General features: G+C 41.3%; 2 protein-coding genes across 2 annotated transcripts; both read left to right on the forward strand.

Annotated features, from left to right (window-relative positions):
• Window positions 1-1796: 1796 nt before the first annotated feature.
• On the forward strand, window positions 1797-3409 carry LOC148789717 (class V chitinase-like). The gene is made up of 2 exons (XM_088892518.1): window positions 1797-2923; window positions 3105-3409. Exons 1-2 carry the CDS (start codon window positions 1903-1905, stop codon window positions 3122-3124), a joined length of 1041 nt encoding a protein of 346 aa, XP_088748644.1. The 5' UTR covers window positions 1797-1902; the 3' UTR covers window positions 3125-3409.
• Window positions 3410-16504: 13095 nt separating this feature from the next.
• Window positions 16505-18117, forward strand: LOC148789718 (class V chitinase-like). Its single transcript, XM_088892517.1, has 2 exons — window positions 16505-17631; window positions 17813-18117. The coding sequence occupies exons 1-2, from the start codon at window positions 16611-16613 to the stop codon at window positions 17830-17832; spliced, it is 1041 nt and encodes a 346-aa protein (XP_088748643.1). The 5' UTR covers window positions 16505-16610; the 3' UTR covers window positions 17833-18117.
• Window positions 18118-18623: the final 506 nt, after the last annotated feature.

Consider the following 18623-nt stretch of genomic DNA (forward strand, 5'->3'; position numbering starts at 1 on the left):
AGTGTCGATTCAATTCTTTAGACTCTGTGAGTGACACGCGGTCCACTCTCCATACCCTTGATTTTGCCCATGCCGAAGAGGCGACTGGGTTTTTTGTGGTGCCATTGTCTTTGCCAGTTCGGCACTTTAGCCCTTAGGCTCTGGGAGCGACTCGTAGTCCACTCTCCTTGATCTTTGATTTTGCCCATGCCGAAGAGGCGACTAGGTCTTATGTGGTGCCGAGGTCTTTTATCAACTCGACATTTTAGAGCTACGGCTGCGCTGCATTAGCCTTGTTAGTGACATCGGTTACCCACTCCTACAAGAAGCTACTAGGAGCTCGACCTACGGGGGCAACACTACTGACTTTAGGTCAACAGCTCGCACGGGAGCCTTGGAAGGCTCGACCGGAAAAGGCGTCCATGCAGTCTGTTGGCCGCCTACTCCCGCGGAAGCCACAAAGAGCTCATATTTATAGAGGGTACCTCGCGAAGAGGACTGATGAGGCTTTATCCGAGTTGAAATAAAGTTGGTAGAGCTGCTTAGTCTATTGGTCATCAACTTCCTGCATAGCCTTTGAGTTCCTAGAAAATGGAAACTAGAATGTGAGAGCTTTTAGTTTCTAAAAGGTGAGAAACTAAATTTTTGGCCTTTGAGTTCCACAGACGACGCCAATTGACGAATCAATTTTTTGGCCAAGTCTCAATTTTTTGTGCTAAATACCTCGTCATTTCGTCTGCTTCCAAGTGGTCGATGACTAAGAGGCCAAAGTGGAGAACTTTTGCTGGATGAGGACCTGGATGCCGAGCTGACTCGGCCGAACTGGGGGAAGATTTGGTGTCGAGCTGACTGAGGCAAGATGGGCAGGTTAGGTGCCGAATTGGTCTGAACTGGGTAGATTAGGTGATGAAGTGACCAAAGGGCCGAGCTGCCTATTAGGTGCCGAGCTGACCAGAGTGCCGAACTGGCTGGTGGCGAGCTGCTAAAACGTAAGGAAGTGGAACATGCCGTCCAGAAGAGACAAATGTTAGTGTGACGTAATCTTGATTTGATTATTATTGAAAATAGGTTATTAAACTTTTAAAATTAATAATCCAAATGAGGATAAATCTGAGGTAGTTACTGAAAATAAATTATTCAACTTTTAAAATAAAAAAAAAATAAAGAAAAGGAAAAGTCTCCCGAATGGAGACAAATCTGAGGTAGTTATCAGGATTTTTATAACACATCTTACATCTTATAAATTAATACCTAATTAATCCATTCGATTATGGAAACCTCTCAATAACATGCATTAATTAAATTTTGCCAACAACCACAAAACGTAAAACGTAATTGTCACCATCGATTTCACACCTTGCTCCTCCAACAAGGGTTTTACAAAATCTTCATGCATAAAGCCTTCAGGTGTACTAGCAAAGAGTTGGTTTCCCATGTGATCAAACAAACAGAGACCGGATCTGCTCCTCACAAGCACATCCTACCATGCGTGGGGACTGGAGAACATCTCCCGTACTTACTTTTAAGTTATTATTCACGGGAGATGGATGGAGATGTTCCCAATGCACCGTCGATGTGCATGTGAGGCGCCCCAGTGTGAGTGTGAGTGTGAGGAGAGACAAAGTAGAGACCTACTACACTTGCATGTGTGATGTGACTTATGGGAAGTTTGAATTAAAATACAACATAACAATTATTAATGAATGCCCCTACGGTCTTATATCTTTTTCATTTTGTAATTAAGGAAGTAAGGAACATTAATTAACAGGCCTAAGGAATGGAATTGACTTTTTTGTCTATAAATATGCTCATTCTGAAAGGCATTCTATCCAGATAAACTATCCCTTCCAGGCTTCCAAAAAAAATAGGGGACAGTCTCTCTTTTCCTCTTTTGTGTTCGTTCTCCTCCTTCGGCTTCATTCCATGGCAGTGGTTAAGGCCGGCTACTGGCTCCCAGACAGTGGAATCCCAGTGTCTGACATTGATGCATCTTTCTTTACACATTTCTTCTATGCATTCGCAGACTTAGACCCTCAGAACCAGGTTACAATCCCTCCCCAAGACCAAATCACTTTGTCCACCTTCAAAACCACACTGCAACGAAGCAACCCGAGTATTAAAACCCTTCTCTCCATTGGTGGAGAAAACACCCCAGCTGACTATTTTTCTTCCATGGCAAGTGATGCCACTTCTCGGAAGGAATTCATTGATTCTTCCATAGAAATTGCTCTAAAACATTCATTCGATGGGCTCAACCTTGACTGGAATTTCCTCGATACCGAAACTGATGATACGACTAACCTGGGTCTACTTTTGAAGGAGTGGAGAGCTAACGTGAAAGCCAAGGCAACTTCCGCTAGCCAGCCGGCGGAATTGCTCTTAACGGCATCTGTTTATCACTCCCCAGAACGTCGTGCAGGCCGTGCAAGAATAACTTACCCAGTTGATTCAATGAAGGAGAATCTGGACTGGGTCAACGTTAAGGCTTATGACTATTACATGCCGTATTCGTTTCAGGTTACTAGTTCTCATGCCCCTCTATACGAGCGGCATGGCCGACTCTGCACGAGTTCCTGCATCCAATCCTGGATTAGGGCCGGGTTGGCTCGTGATAAAATAGTTATGGGTTTGAATTTCTATGGCTTCGCATTTAAGCTCGCTGACCCTGCAAGAAATGGTCTGGGTGCACCAGCAATTGGCCCCTTTACCGCTGACGGTAAAATGTCTTACAAAGAAATCGATGCCTTCATTCAGAAAAACGAAGCAGCAATATTATACAAAGCAGACTTGGGGACCAATTACTGTCATTCTGGATCAACTTGGATTTGCTATGATGATGTAAAGGCAATTAAAACCAAGGTTAAATATGCTAGTAGGGAAGGACTACGTGGATTTTTCGCCTGGAACGTCACTGATGACGACGAGTGGATCCTTTCGGGAGTTGGTACGTATTATAAGTCCCACCGATCCAAACTCTTCATTTCTTTACTTTAATATGCATCAGAAATTAAAGTAGAGACAAATTAAATTAGATGACTACTTGCTCAGATCCTAGTAATTACTTACATGCAGCAGTACTGATTATATTATTAATTGTTTAATGTTGCTTTAATTTGCTTTTGCAGCCTCAGTAATGTGGAAATGATTAAACTGCATGCGATTGCTCAATACGTGGATTGATGCTGTGATTGCTATGGATCGATCATTGATCTTTATATTTTAAATAAAGACAGGGCTACCAGTTCTAACAGTCCTCCTTAAGTTGTAGTGTTTTAGATCTCTAGTTTGCTACTGTGTCTCCTGCCCTGTGTGCTATAGTATTTGGTCTTTAGTCTGTTTGTGTTCCTTCACTTTTCAGTTAGTTGTTATTGCTGTCGTTTTAATTTGCTGGTTTAATGAAATATCAATAAAGGAAGTACTTTTGAAAAAACTAATTAAACCTCCCTTGAGGCTTATGCTTTATACTAAAACCTTTCCTTAATTTGTTTTCAAAAAGTACTAATTAATTAACAACTCCATCTCCTATCAAATATTGTTTTAACTCTTATGTCTAAAGGAGGAATTAAAAGGAAAAAAATATACCCTAAACAGAGAGACAGAGAGTCTAGTTCAAACACAACGAATTAATCTGAATTTCCTCCTCAAATTAAGGATGGTCGCTCATACCCATTTGCACCCGTGCATTGACTCTGCAACGTGTGTGCTGTGTGAGGAGGAAATACGGACTCAAACACAACCTGAAGACACACATACAGGCATTGAAGCATTTATCAAAAGTGAATACCATTTAATTTACACAGAAATAATATTTTTTTGAGACATGAAAATCCCAACAGAGACCACAATTCCATGACTGCAAACTCAAGCAATGGTTCGATGTGTCATGAACCTGCAGAAGCAAGAAAAGAATTAAAAGAGAGCACTAATATTCACACAATCAAACTGAATGAATCACTACTTATATCAACATATTCGCCAATATCCTTTTCAAGTAGTCATGATAGAGTCGAAGATCAACTCCAGCTGCTTCAAGGTTTGGGACAATAGTTACAAGATCCTTAGGAGGCCACTTGATAATGGTAAACTTGATATTAGCTAGGTAATAAGGCCAACCGAAGTACAAATCACCTCCTCAGCCTAAGGGCTAAAACACCGACTACCGAAAAATCCTACTTTGGGTATGTAGCTCTAATAGCTCGAGTGATGAGATCGCTTTAGTAAAAAAATAAATAAATAAATAAAATAAAAATAAAAAGAGCACACCATACTTAGAAGAAAAGAGAAATTTGACTGCCATGCCATAAAAAAAAAACCGAGCCAAACAGCTCGAGAAAGTTCAACAAAAGATAAAAAAAGGGCACAACCGCCCAAGAAGATCTTTTCAAGAGTAGGTTTTGGCACCCGAGAGCCACCAGTAATCAGAAGAACAGAAAAGCAGAGCCGCTAGCCTCAGGGGTCCACCTCGTCCTCGTCCTCATCCTCCGGGGAAGTCAGGCTCTTCCTTCTCTGCCTGGGCAAGCTGAACTACCTAACCATTACCAGACCAGACATCTCCTAGAACCACGCACCTTCTAGCAGCAGAAAGAATACTAGCATACTTGAAGAGATGCCCGGGTAGAGGTATACTGTTCAAGAACAATGGCCACATGAAGGTGGAAGTCCATACGGATGCCGATTGGGCTGGGAGTGTTGATGACAGGAGGTCTACCTCTGGATATTGTGCTCTTGTGGGAGGTAACCTGGTCTCTTGGAGGAGTAAGAAACAGAGTGTTGTCTCCAGATCTAGTGCTGAAGCTGAGTACAGGTCAATGGCTAACGGAGTGGCTGAAATTCTTTGGCTGAGATCACTACTTGGGGAGTTGGGTATTGAGTATGAGAAGCCCTTGATGCTGTATTGTGATAATCAAGCGGCTATTAATATAGCACACAACCCAGTGCAGCATGACAGGACTAAACATATTGAAGTTGATCGACACTTTGTACGAGAGAGGGTCTCGTCACAAGAAGTGTGTCTCCCATACATCACCTCCAACATGCAGCTGGCAGATATCCTCACCAAAGCTGTACCACGGAAGAAGCTAGAGGCAGATCTATCCAAGTTGGGAATGATAAACATTTATTCCCAACTTGAGGGGGAGTGTAGAGAACACTGATGTATGTGGGCCCCACAGCTACGGTCCCACTGTGTTCGTATGGTAGAAGGTGTTCTAGTCTGCCTAGGGTTAGCTACTGGTCATTTAGTTGTTTCAGTTGTTATTTATTTTAGTCTTATTTTTGCTCTATTTGTTATGTAAAGACTAAGGGCAGATCTGTCCTTTCCATGTAATGAGCATAACTTATAAATATTAATTAAAGTGGCGGCGGTAGAACATTAAGCTTCTGCTCCTCATTTTCAACTCTTGTGTTCTACTGCTTCTCTTCCCTCTTCCTCCTTTTTTCTCTTTACCTTTCTTCTTATTTTCGAACCTGAAATCCATTAGGGTTCAAGACTGATAACAGTCCTCCTTAAGTTGTAGTGTTTTAGATCTCTAGTTTGCTACTGTGTCTCCTGCCCTGTGTGCTATAGTATTTGGTCTTTAGTCTGTTTGTGTTCCTTCACTTTTCAGTTAGTTGTTATTGCTGTCATTTTAATTTGCTGGTTTAATGAAATATCAATAAAGGAAGTACTTTTGAAAAAACTAATTAAACCTCCCTTGAGGCTTATGCTTTATACTAAAACCTTTCCTTAATTTGTTTTCAAAAAGTACTAATTAATTAACAACTCCATCTCCTATCAAATATTGTTTTAACTCTTATGTCTAAAGGAGGAATTAAAAGGAAAAAAATATACCCTAAACAGAGAGACAGAGAGTCTAGTTCAAACACAACGAATTAATCTGAATTTCCTCCTCAAATTAAGGATGGTCGCTCGTACCCACCTCACAGCACTTGAAGCATTAATTCATGCTTGAGTGCATTCCGTGAAATAATTCTTTTGCTTCCAAGTTTGACACAACTGTTGCAAGAGGCCACTTGGGTAATGGTAGAGACTTGAAATTAGGTAATGAGGGTCAACCGTGGTCTTGCATGCTTTTGCAGTTGGAGCACCGGCCCAAATATCAGAAAATCTTGAACAGTTCATCAATCTTCAAGTGTCCCGAGGGAATAATATTAAAAGGTCTCTGGTTCACCATCTCAGCAAATTGCAAATTAATATATATAACCCACAGACCAGACATGAACAAGGGTTGAGTAACAATTTACATCATTGTAATTAGGAAGGCTTCGCTTGTTTTCCAACATCTTACGAACAAGTATTCCGAAGGAGCTTATTGGTACGTAATCTGCTGATGAATTTAATGGAATTGGCTTTGTTTTCCAACCAATTGAAATTGACAGGATCCATTCAATTCCTTAATAATATATTTAACGACACATCTCAAGTCTGAGAGGTATATATATCTCATGCAGAACAGCTTTTCAGGCTATCTTCCCATGTATATTGGACTTCGCCTTCCTAATTTACAAAAATAAAGATAAAATTAGAATGCCAATTCAATAAAGCTTTTGTCATTTTCTTCATTTTTCTTGTCAATGATGAGAAAATGAAACACGGCTACAATGATATTGAGCTCTCATGCGACAGAGCATCAGGGCTCCTCTTCCTCCGTTTAGTGTTAAAGAATCCAGAAGCAAGAGCTTCCAAGGCTCTAGTGGTCAATGGCCGGTTTCTAGTGCTATGCCTCCTAGCATTTGCAATATGCCTCCTAGCATTTGCAATATGCTGCTCTTCTGTGGTAGCAATGTTGTTTGAGGTTTGTAACACCTCTGACTCCTCCATGTGCTGTCTTTCAGATGGAATGGATGACCCCCTTGACTTGGGTCATCCTGGCTGTCTGTCACCTCCATGAAAAAGGGCTCATCAATTTCAAAATCCGGTGGGACATGGGTAGGTTCAGGTCAATCAATGTCCGGGGTTTTGGTTTCTCATGAGGTAGTTCTGTGCCGAAAAAGTTCTGGCCAGGAATGCCTTTGCAGATGCCGTCGCAGCACTTGTCCGGATTGTCTTTAGCAGAAGAGCTAGTAGATGATGCCTTATCCAGAGACATACCCATTTGAGAAACCATGTTTTCACTTCCATCAGGTGAGTCTGACTGGCAATGGGGCTCCTCCTGTCCTGGAGCTACAGAGAAATTGTTCAAACTGCGACTACAAGCAGTTAATCTCCGCCGTTTTGTGACAGGAGCTCAATAGTTTGAGTGGCCAGATTTCACTCTCCGGCTAAATTGGTTCTTCCTCTGATGTTTGTTATTAGACATATGGACAGACAGATCCTTGTGATTGTTCTCTGGGAAATTCATAGGAACTGGGTTATTCATTAGCTTCTCCTGCACCAAAACACTAAGCCCACAATCTGACAAATCAGAGTGCACTCCCTTGTCAAAGATAACCTTCATTGGGCTGGAAGTGTTGGTATTTGCTTGATCATTTGACAACACGTCAGCAGAATCTGGCTCATCTGTTGGCTCCTCAGAGCTATCCTCATCTGTTTCTCTTGAAAGACTTAGGCTGCTCAGAATGCCAGCCCCTTGCTAGAAAATGGGGCCAAACAGCTTCCCAGAATAGACCATTTGACCGAGCTTTGCTTAATCTGAAGTCTCCAGTTAGAAATTTGATGATGTCTCCAGATGTAATGAACAAGGAATCTGCAATGAACAGATTGAAGGCTGAAGTATGTTTATTGAAGGATTCTATATTTTAAGTTCAGTTCTAGTATTATCAATTATCATGGTGTCTCAAATTTTTCTTTACTTCATTAAAGATGTTTAGATCTTAAGAACACAACTTTTCAAGTGCCATCAACATGCCCGTGGAAAATCGTATGAAGCTTTCATGTTGAGCAAATTAGTTCCTGTTGTGGGAAACATCTGTGAATCTAATTGGAATAAAAGCAAAGTTAGCTGAAGACATTGCAGAAGAAGTCGATGTAATATTGAACTCAGCTGCTAATACAACCTTTGATGAAAGGTTCGTCTTCTTTTAATATATATAATTGGCTTGTCTTTTTTTGATGGCATTCATAAATCAATATTTAGTTATCTAATTCAGTCCTCAAATGGGTTCATAATTTAAAAACAAAATATTCAGGTATGATGTTGTTATGGACACAAACACACAAGGACCCTGTCGACTTATGGCCTTGGCAAAGAGATGCATGCAATAACCTTAAGCTCTTTCTGCATGTGTCAACTGGTAAGTAATTAATTAATGTTTAAACAAGCTCAAACAACATTCTGTGAATTCAGTTGGAAACAATCAGATTGGTGTTTCTTCTGGAACAGATTATGTTAACAGCGAGAGAGAGGGAAGAATATTGGAGAAGCCCTTTTGTGAGGGAAGAACATTCTGTCTAAAATGAACAAGCAATTAATGCATTCTGATCATTTCCACCTTGTTTTAATGGTCTTTCAAATGTTACTGGAGAGCCCACTTGGTCTCCCTTTTGTCTCACTGAAAGTGCAAATTGGCCTGTGAGTGGTGATTCCAAAAAAGTGAGGCCATCTCATATGAAGTGGAAGACAGGCAAGAGCCAATACAGAAGATCTTTTATCACTTGTGTTTATTAGGATTTGTTGTCAAGACTTTAAGAGTTGGATAAATATATTACAAATCCTTGTCTGGGGCTTCTCATATCTTCCCCCGAACCAGATTCTGTAAGATTTGGAGAACTTTCCATTGATTTGAATTTTGTTGCTTTGACATGGTATGTTGATATGTGGAACTATATTTGCAATCTTGTTGTCATCAGAGACAACTTGGTGTGGTTGATGTCTTAGTCTTAGAAAGTTTAGAACCCAAGTTCCAAACTTAACCACACACTTTGTACTGGAGCCTTGAAAAAGTTTTAAACTAAAACGGGGAGGGTTCCTGACTTCCTGGTGGAGTGGAATGAAAGATTAAAAGTGGTGGTGGGCGGTGGCGGTGGAGAGCAGTTGGGGATCACAAGAGGTTAATGGCATTGATCAGGATCACAGGTTAATTCCATTTTGTCAGAAGCCACTTAAAAAGCAGCTGAGAAATCTATTTAATGTGAGGATAATAAGATGATTCCTATTACTTATGTTTGCTTAATACAAACATCCTTCCATTATATATTATCATAAGGGTTAATAGAATGCCATCATATTATTTTTGGAAATTCTCATAAATCCAAAAATACACTGATATTACCAATTTAGAGTTTTGCAAGATCAAAATGCCTTTATGCTATTTGGGTCCATAAATAGGATAATCATGTTTGGAGAAAATGTAGAAAGTCCAAATAGTCTATAAAAGGAGTAGAGATCAATTTTTACAAGAAAAATAAAGGAAGAAAGAAATAGTGGGAAGCTAAGTTTAATGATCAATTATTATTAATAAAATATTGTTTTTTTTTTCTGTTTGAACCAAAAATACAATTTTATTTTTTATGAAAACAAATTGGTATTCTGAGTTTCAACCCTAGTCTTGTTTGAAGAGAGGCTACAGTTGAAAATGGGGATCTAGATGTGATAATTGGAATTTGTAGAATCTATATATTTGGGCATTGGTATTTTTCAAAACTTAAATTTGATAGAAAGATCTTTTAATTTTGTTATTTATGGGAAGGATTTTCTTGTCATTATACATTTCTACTTTGGACCATTGGCATATATATTCTTATCTTATATCAATGGACTAGATATTGACTTAATCCAACCCAATTCAATATAATTTTGTTACCGATGGACCAGGTCCAATCCAATCTAATAAATATTTTGGACCAAATTGGTCCAATCCAATAACTATTAACAAGCATAGGTATCTTTTGTTTCAATCTTATTTTGATATTAAATAACTTTAAACGATAATTTAAAATTAGTTATTATTTATTTCTTTTTCTTTGAACAAATTGAAACCTTACAATTACTTTTCGGTATCATGAATTTTCCATAAAGAAGTGTATATAACATGCCCTCTCTAAGAGACAAATCATGGTTAGATGTAATCAATAAAGTATACAACATACAAAATTAAAAAAAAAAAAGAAAAAAAAAAGTCTTACACGAATGGGGACAAATCTGGAGTAGTTATCAGGAACATCTTCGAAGTTATTATACCTAATTAATCATCTGGATGATGGAAACTTCTCAATAACATGCATTAATTTAAGTTTTGCCAATAATTAAGGACAAAACGTGTTTATTGGCCGAAGGTTATACATAAACCTCAATAGGCAATGGAATCATGACATAGATGGAGTTTTCTCAAATTCCAACAACAATTGGGATATAAAAAACCTTTTCAATAATAATAATAATCCCTATTGGTCAACATGTGTGCTGCCATGGACTAACGGTTCCATATTGGTCAACGATATTGGTTCCAACAACAATTTGGAACCAATATCGTTTTTTAAATAAATGATTTGTTATATTTTTTTTTTGGGACTATTGCTGGTTTTTGCCACAATGGCATTTTTCAATGCCACAGCATGCATTAGCATATTGATGCTAGCAAAAGAAAAAAAATGAGGTATTGCTGACATGGCGCTGTTTTTTAAAGAATACAATATCCGTTCCAAACACTTGCATGTGACTTCGGACTGATTCGAATTTTGAATTAAAATATAACAAAACAAATATTAGTAAATGCACCTACCAGCCTTCTTTATTTTTTTTGTTTGTAACTAAGGCTCCATTTGTAAATGAGGCTTTACCCGTTGTTGAGGTGCAGTCCGCGATGATGGATCCGTCAGTAATCATATTGATTACTCCGTGGATCGGTCTTTCTTCTAGTAACTATCTTTGCGGCTGCTCACTCTGCCCGTTGGTGGATTCGGGAGCATTATTTCTTTCCTCCCCCTGCCGGTTTGTTTGGCGGTTAGCCTGATCTCTGTCTCCTTTCTGTATGAATTTTTTTAGATATCCGCGACAGATGAGCTCTTCAATCTCATCACGGAGATTTTAACAACTTTTGGTGCTATGACTGTGGTCTTTATAAAAATGACAATATACATTTCTGTTTCTGGTGGCGGAATCTCCCCTCAACCGAGGTGGCCACTTCACGTAGGAGGCGTCTTTGATCGCCATAAGAATTTCTCATCGCTTCGCATTGAGGGGCGTGTAGCTCGTCCTTTCAATCGGCGGAGTTCTGGAATGCCGACTTGACTAATGAGATCGTGAAGGAGATCGGCTCCCGGATTTGTTTCCTCCCCTGGTCGGGGACTTGCTCTTTCTTCATTTGCTGCCACCGTTGTCACCTTCTATTTTCCTCTTTTCCGCTGGAATTTCATTTTTCTGGTTCATCTCTTCTTCGGTCCCGATGAACTGATCGGCGAGCTTGAGGAATTCGGCGATGTCCTTCGGCATGTTGGCCACTACATGCCACTTGAATTCCGTGTGGGTAATACCTTTTTTCGCTGTCGTGAGCCTCACAGCTGGGTCTAGATCGGGGATCTGTAAGAAGGTGTCGTTGAAGTGTTTAATGTAGCTTTTGATAGACTCCCCTTCTCTTTGGACTATGTTGAGGAGGCTTTCTTGGGACCTCAAGCACTTCTTGCTAGTGATAAAGTGCGAGGTGAACATCTCTACGAACTGCGTCCAGCTTTTGAATGTCCCTGGCACGAGGTTCCTGTACCATGTGCGAGCTACTCCTTTGAACGTTGTGGAGAAGGCCACGCACATGCAGGACTCATCAGCCCCAGCTAGGTGCATCTGGGACTGGAAGGAGTCCACATGATCGTTTGGATCAAAAGATCCATCGTATTTGTCCAGCAGAGGCATTTTGAAGTCCTTCGGCATCGGGGTCGCCAGGAGCTCGGAGGACAGAGGGGATGACCCGGAGAGGAGAGGAGGGGTCTTTTTGGCTACTGAGCTCACCTCCTCTTTACCTTTTACCTGCTTTGGCTGGCTAGGCCCGGTGAGCTGGCTAAGAACTGTAGATCGGCGTGCCTTGTGACGCCTTCGTTGCTGTTGTTTGATCAGCTCCACATTGGTGCTGCTGACCTCTGTGTGTTCGGGTACCATTCTGGCGCGGAGTGACTCTGGTTGCTGAGGCTGACTGCCTTGGACGGAAGGGCCTCGCCTTGAGTCTATGGCCAGAACCACGAACCAGTTCCCTGCAAAAGAACCTTTATGATGCGAGGGCCGGGGTAAAATGGCTCTAGCCGGCTGTGTATCTCCTGACCTGTTCACCATGTTGCCATGTGAAGCGGACGGGGTGACTTGTCTATCCCTCCTGCCGCGGGACGAGACCTGACTCCTAAGAGGAAGTGGAACTTGGGTGGTCTCGCCTCGACGGGGAGAGCGAGTGTTCTGCTGACGAGATTGGTTCTGTACCTCTGGGTGCCGAGGTGGAACCGGTTGCTGATTTTGTTGCAGAGGAGGGAATTCCTGCTGATACTGTTGCTGGTAGAGATGATGGAGGACTTGCTGTTGATAGTGTTGATACTGTTGGACCTGTTGCATTTGGACCTGAATGACTCGGACACAGTGTAGCAGGTCGTCAAGCTGGGATTGCCCGACTCCATGGGGAACCACAGATGGTTAAGCAAAGGTCGCGCCAACTACTGGGGGGAGTGGTGCGTTTACCTGTGTAGTTGCTTGAGGCATGGTCAGTGTTGGGACCCCAGCCACAGTAAACGGTATGGTGAACTGACCTATGCAGACAGACGGGAACTGAGGCTGCCCCCCGGAGACGTTCGCTTTGTTGTTTTGTCTGGCGTTGTTGGAGGATGATGCCATGGATTTGATTCTGTGATTAATGGTGGAAAAAAGGCTTTTTGCAGCGATTCCCACAGACGACGCCAAATGATGTAGTGCGATCTAGCTGCTCCCTGCTGGAGGTGATCTGGATTCTAGGCGGACGACGGACAAAGTTGATCTGCAAAATGATCAGAGAACCCGGGGTTTCTAGCACGGCGTGGTCGCTCCGATGCTTAAATCAGTAGACTGTTGCGAGCTTAGAAAGCTTTAGAGTGTAGAGAGCAAGAGAGCTGAATAATCACGCGTACCTTGAACCTCTCGGGTGGAGCCTTTATATAGTCGTGTCCTCGTGGGTTTCACGGATCAGTTCTGGGATTTTTGTCACGATAGCACCCGTTTCCGCGTTAGTTGGAAGATAACGCTACCAACCGATAAGGTTCATCACTTCCGCCCGAATTGGCGATGGTTTTGTAAAATTGGTGAGAGAGAGAGAGAGAGACAGCCGAGAAGATTAAGGTTTAGTAATTTCTATTTTCCATTAAATACTAAATTTGAATTTGGTAATATCTAAGGCTGTAGGATTAAAATCTTTAATTTCCTACAAATCTCTATTTAATATATAAAACATCAATTATCAAATATTTTTAAATAACATATATACATAAAGATATATATATATATATATATATTATATTATATATATTATATTATTTTTAAATATCCGGGCCGGGCCTAAAAAACAATGCCCAAGCCCGGTCCTAAATTTTGTGGGTCTGATGCGGGCTGGGCCTTAACAAAAAACCTAGGCCCAAAACCAGATTTTCCGGGCTAGGCTAGGCCGGGCTGAAATAATCACCCCTAGTTGTAGCTAGAATATTGTTTACGAGATTTACTTAAAAAAAAAAAAGAGGAAATAGCAGAAGAGCTAGGATGTTAATATTTACCCTACCCTTGGGTATCCACATACCTGCCTTGATAGTGTGTTTTTTTTTTTTTTTTTTTTTATTTGCTTGAAAGACAGATACAGATTTTGGGGAGGAGGCGAGTTTTGGGATTCTACAACCTGTACAGGTATGGGTATATAGGCTATGGTATTTGGCTAAATCCAATCCTTTCCACCCATATATTGTTGGAAAGCATATGAACTTTATGTATTACATATTGGATTTAATAATAATTTGAATTTTATGTAAGGATAATTGATAGTTTATGTATTTTTTACATGTCTTAATCAAATAATTGGAAATTTTACAGTTTGTTTATGTTATTTTACTTATTTATTGCTTATATATAACAAGCAATAAATATAGGCATAGTTCTTTAGACCTGCGAGGAACCAATGTCAGAGGACTTGGGGTGGCTAACCCAACGAGGTCGCTCCGATGCTTAAGTGAGTAATCTCATAGTAGACAACGAGCTAAAAATCACAAAGTATGAGAGATAGAATATGCTTATTTGCCCCCTATGCCATTGGGGTTGGTGCCTTTATATAGGCATAGTTTGGCGTGGGTTTCATGCACCGCATCCGAGATTTCCGAGAAGTCATCTAAGTGGTCTGTGATTCCTTGAGGCAACCGCCAAGCATGTTGACCACCCTCCGAATCGTTCGGTACGTGGGCCAACTTCCAAGGAGAGTAGGAGTGTTAGGATATGTGTGCTGAATTTGTCGGCGAGCACGTCTCGCAGGTCGCTTGGTCGGCGCCTGTGCCAGGATGCTAGGTCGGCGCCTGTGCTAGGCTGCCAGTTCGCACCTGTGCCAGGCCGCCAGGTCGGCGCCTAGGCCAGTTCGCCAGGTCGCGCTTGGGCCAGGCCACCAGGTGGGACACCATCAACTTGGCTAAGGGAAGTTGTTGCCTAAGTGGTTCCAGGTGTCACCTAGTTGTTCCGAGGTGCCATGTGTCACAATATCATTGGAGGGCCAAATCCGCCCTCATCATTTGCCCCCCACTCCCGAGCTGAAAGTAACTCGGCGAATGGAGTAGATTGCTCCTTTTGGCCTGAAATGACTAATTCGATGAGCTCATAAGTGTCGATTCAATTCTTTAGACTCTGTGAGTGACACGCGGTCCACTCTCCATACCCTTGATTTTGCCCATGCCGAAGAGGCGACTGGGTTTTTTGTGGTGCCATTGTCTTTGCCAGTTCGGCACTTTAGCCCTTAGGCTCTGGGAGCGACTCGTAGTCCACTCTCCTTGATCTTTGATTTTGCCCATGCCGAAGAGGCGACTAGGTCTTATGTGGTGCCGAGGTCTTTTATCAACTCGACATTTTAGAGCTACGGCTGCGCTGCATTAGCCTTGTTAGTGACATCGGTTACCCACTCCTACAAGAAGCTACTAGGAGCTCGACCTACGGGGGCAACACTACTGACTTTAGGTCAACAGCTCGCACGGGAGCCTTGGAAGGCTCGACCGGAAAAGGCGTCCATGCAGTCTGTTGGCCGCCTACTCCCGCGGAAGCCACAAAGAGCTCATATTTATAGAGGGTACCTCGCGAAGAGGACTGATGAGGCTTTATCCGAGTTGAAATAAAGTTGGTAGAGCTGCTTAGTCTATTGGTCATCAACTTCCTGCATAGCCTTTGAGTTCCTAGAAAATGGAAACTAGAATGTGAGAGCTTTTAGTTTCTAAAAGGTGAGAAACTAAATTTTTGGCCTTTGAGTTCCACAGACGACGCCAATTGACGAATCAATTTTTTGGCCAAGTCTCAATTTTTTGTGCTAAATACCTCGTCATTTCGTCTGCTTCCAAGTGGTCGATGACTAAGAGGCCAAAGTGGAGAACTTTTGCTGGATGAGGACCTGGATGCCGAGCTGACTCGGCCGAACTGGGGGAAGATTTGGTGTCGAGCTGACTGAGGCAAGATGGGCAGGTTAGGTGCCGAATTGGTCTGAACTGGGTAGATTAGGTGATGAAGTGACCAAAGGGCCGAGCTGCCTATTAGGTGCCGAGCTGACCAGAGTGCCGAACTGGCTGGTGGCGAGCTGCTAAAACGTAAGGAAGTGGAACATGCCGTCCAGAAGAGACAAATGTTAGTGTGACGTAATCTTGATTTGATTATTATTGAAAATAGGTTATTAAACTTTTAAAATTAATAATCCAAATGAGGATAAATCTGAGGTAGTTACTGAAAATAAATTATTCAACTTTTAAAATAAAAAAAAAATAAAGAAAAGGAAAAGTCTCCCGAATGGAGACAAATCTGAGGTAGTTATCAGGATTTTTATAACACATCTTACATCTTATAAATTAATACCTAATTAATCCATTCGATTATGGAAACCTCTCAATAACATGCATTAATTAAATTTTGCCAACAACCACAAAACGTAAAACGTAATTGTCACCATCGATTTCACACCTTGCTCCTCCAACAAGGGTTTTACAAAATCTTCATGCATAAAGCCTTCAGGTGTACTAGCAAAGAGTTGGTTTCCCATGTGATCAAACAAACAGAGACCGGATCTGCTCCTCACAAGCACATCCTACCATGCGTGGGGACTGGAGAACATCTCCCGTACTTACTTTTAAGTTATTATTCACGGGAGATGGATGGAGATGTTCCCAATGCACCGTCGATGTGCATGTGAGGCGCCCCAGTGTGAGTGTGAGTGTGAGGAGAGACAAAGTAGAGACCTACTACACTTGCATGTGTGATGTGACTTATGGGAAGTTTGAATTAAAATACAACATAACAATTATTAATGAATGCCCCTACGGTCTTATATCTTTTTCATTTTGTAATTAAGGAAGTAAGGAACATTAATTAACAGGCCTAAGGAATGGAATTGACTTTTTTGTCTATAAATATGCTCATTCTGAAAGGCATTCTATCCAGATAAACTATCCCTTCCAGGCTTCCAAAAAAAATAGGGGACAGTCTCTCTTTTCCTCTTTTGTGTTCGTTCTCCTCCTTCGGCTTCATTCCATGGCAGTGGTTAAGGCCGGCTACTGGCTCCCAGACAGTGGAATCCCAGTGTCTGACATTGATGCATCTTTCTTTACACATTTCTTCTATGCATTCGCAGACTTAGACCCTCAGAACCAGGTTACAATCCCTCCCCAAGACCAAATCACTTTGTCCACCTTCAAAACCACACTGCAACGAAGCAACCCGAGTATTAAAACCCTTCTCTCCATTGGTGGAGAAAACACCCCAGCTGACTATTTTTCTTCCATGGCAAGTGATGCCACTTCTCGGAAGGAATTCATTGATTCTTCCATAGAAATTGCTCTAAAACATTCATTCGATGGGCTCAACCTTGACTGGAATTTCCTCGATACCGAAACTGATGATACGACTAACCTGGGTCTACTTTTGAAGGAGTGGAGAGCTAACGTGAAAGCCAAGGCAACTTCCGCTAGCCAGCCGGCGGAATTGCTCTTAACGGCATCTGTTTATCACTCCCCAGAACGTCGTGCAGGCCGTGCAAGAATAACTTACCCAGTTGATTCAATGAAGGAGAATCTGGACTGGGTCAACGTTAAGGCTTATGACTATTACATGCCGTATTCGTTTCAGGTTACTAGTTCTCATGCCCCTCTATACGAGCGGCATGGCCGACTCTGCACGAGTTCCTGCATCCAATCCTGGATTAGGGCCGGGTTGGCTCGTGATAAAATAGTTATGGGTTTGAATTTCTATGGCTTCGCATTTAAGCTCGCTGACCCTGCAAGAAATGGTCTGGGTGCACCAGCAATTGGCCCCTTTACCGCTGACGGTAAAATGTCTTACAAAGAAATCGATGCCTTCATTCAGAAAAACGAAGCAGCAATATTATACAAAGCAGACTTGGGGACCAATTACTGTCATTCTGGATCAACTTGGATTTGCTATGATGATGTAAAGGCAATTAAAACCAAGGTTAAATATGCTAGTAGGGAAGGACTACGTGGATTTTTCGCCTGGAACGTCACTGATGACGACGAGTGGATCCTTTCGGGAGTTGGTACGTATTATAAGTCCCACCGATCCAAACTCTTCATTTCTTTACTTTAATATGCATCAGAAATTAAAGTAGAGACAAATTAAATTAGATGACTACTTGCTCAGATCCTAGTAATTACTTACATGCAGCAGTACTGATTATATTATTAATTGTTTAATGTTGCTTTAATTTGCTTTTGCAGCCTCAGTAATGTGGAAATGATTAAACTGCATGCGATTGCTCAATACGTGGATTGATGCTGTGATTGCTATGGATCGATCATTGATCTTTATATTTTAAATAAAGACAGGGCTACCAGTTCTAACAGTCCTCCTTAAGTTGTAGTGTTTTAGATCTCTAGTTTGCTACTGTGTCTCCTGCCCTGTGTGCTATAGTATTTGGTCTTTAGTCTGTTTGTGTTCCTTCACTTTTCAGTTAGTTGTTATTGCTGTCGTTTTAATTTGCTGGTTTAATGAAATATCAATAAAGGAAGTACTTTTGAAAAAACTAATTAAACCTCCCTTGAGGCTTATGCTTTATACTAAAACCTTTCCTTAATTTGTTTTCAAAAAGTACTAATTAATTAACAACTCCATCTCCTATCAAATATTGTTTTAACTCTTATGTCTAAAGGAGGAATTAAAAGGAAAAAAATATACCCTAAACAGAGAGACAGAGAGTCTAGTTCAAACACAACGAATTAATCTGAATTTCCTCCTCAAATTAAGGATGGTCGCTCATACCCATTTGCACCCGTGCATTGACTCTGCAACGTGTGTGCTGTGTGAGGAGGAAATACGGACTCAAACACAACCTGAAGACACACATACAGGCATTGAAGCATTTATCAAAAGTGAATACCATTTAATTTACACAGAAATAATATTTTTTTGAGACATGAAAATCCCAACAGAGACCACAATTCCATGACTGCAAACTCAAGCAATGGTTCGATGTGTCATGAACCTGCAGAAGCAAGAAAAGAATTAAAAGAGAGCACTAATATTCACACA

This window comes from Nelumbo nucifera, chromosome 8 (genome assembly GCF_055504915.1).
Source record: "Nelumbo nucifera cultivar China Antique chromosome 8, China Antique-T2T, whole genome shotgun sequence".
In the NCBI taxonomy this organism is placed as follows: Eukaryota; Viridiplantae; Streptophyta; class Magnoliopsida; order Proteales; family Nelumbonaceae; genus Nelumbo; species Nelumbo nucifera.

Bases quoted from the DNA above. Each gene is read 5' to 3' on its own strand.
- LOC148789717 (XM_088892518.1), top strand. From the start codon at position 1,903: ATGGCAGTGGTTAAGGCCGGCTACTGGCTCCCAGACAGTGGAATCCCA. The intron at 2,924-3,104 runs GTACGTATTATA...TTGCTTTTGCAG, and splicing joins GTGGATCCTTTCGGGAGTTG to CCTCAGTAATGTGGAAATGA.
- LOC148789718 (XM_088892517.1), top strand. From the start codon at position 16,611: ATGGCAGTGGTTAAGGCCGGCTACTGGCTCCCAGACAGTGGAATCCCA. The intron at 17,632-17,812 runs GTACGTATTATA...TTGCTTTTGCAG, and splicing joins GTGGATCCTTTCGGGAGTTG to CCTCAGTAATGTGGAAATGA.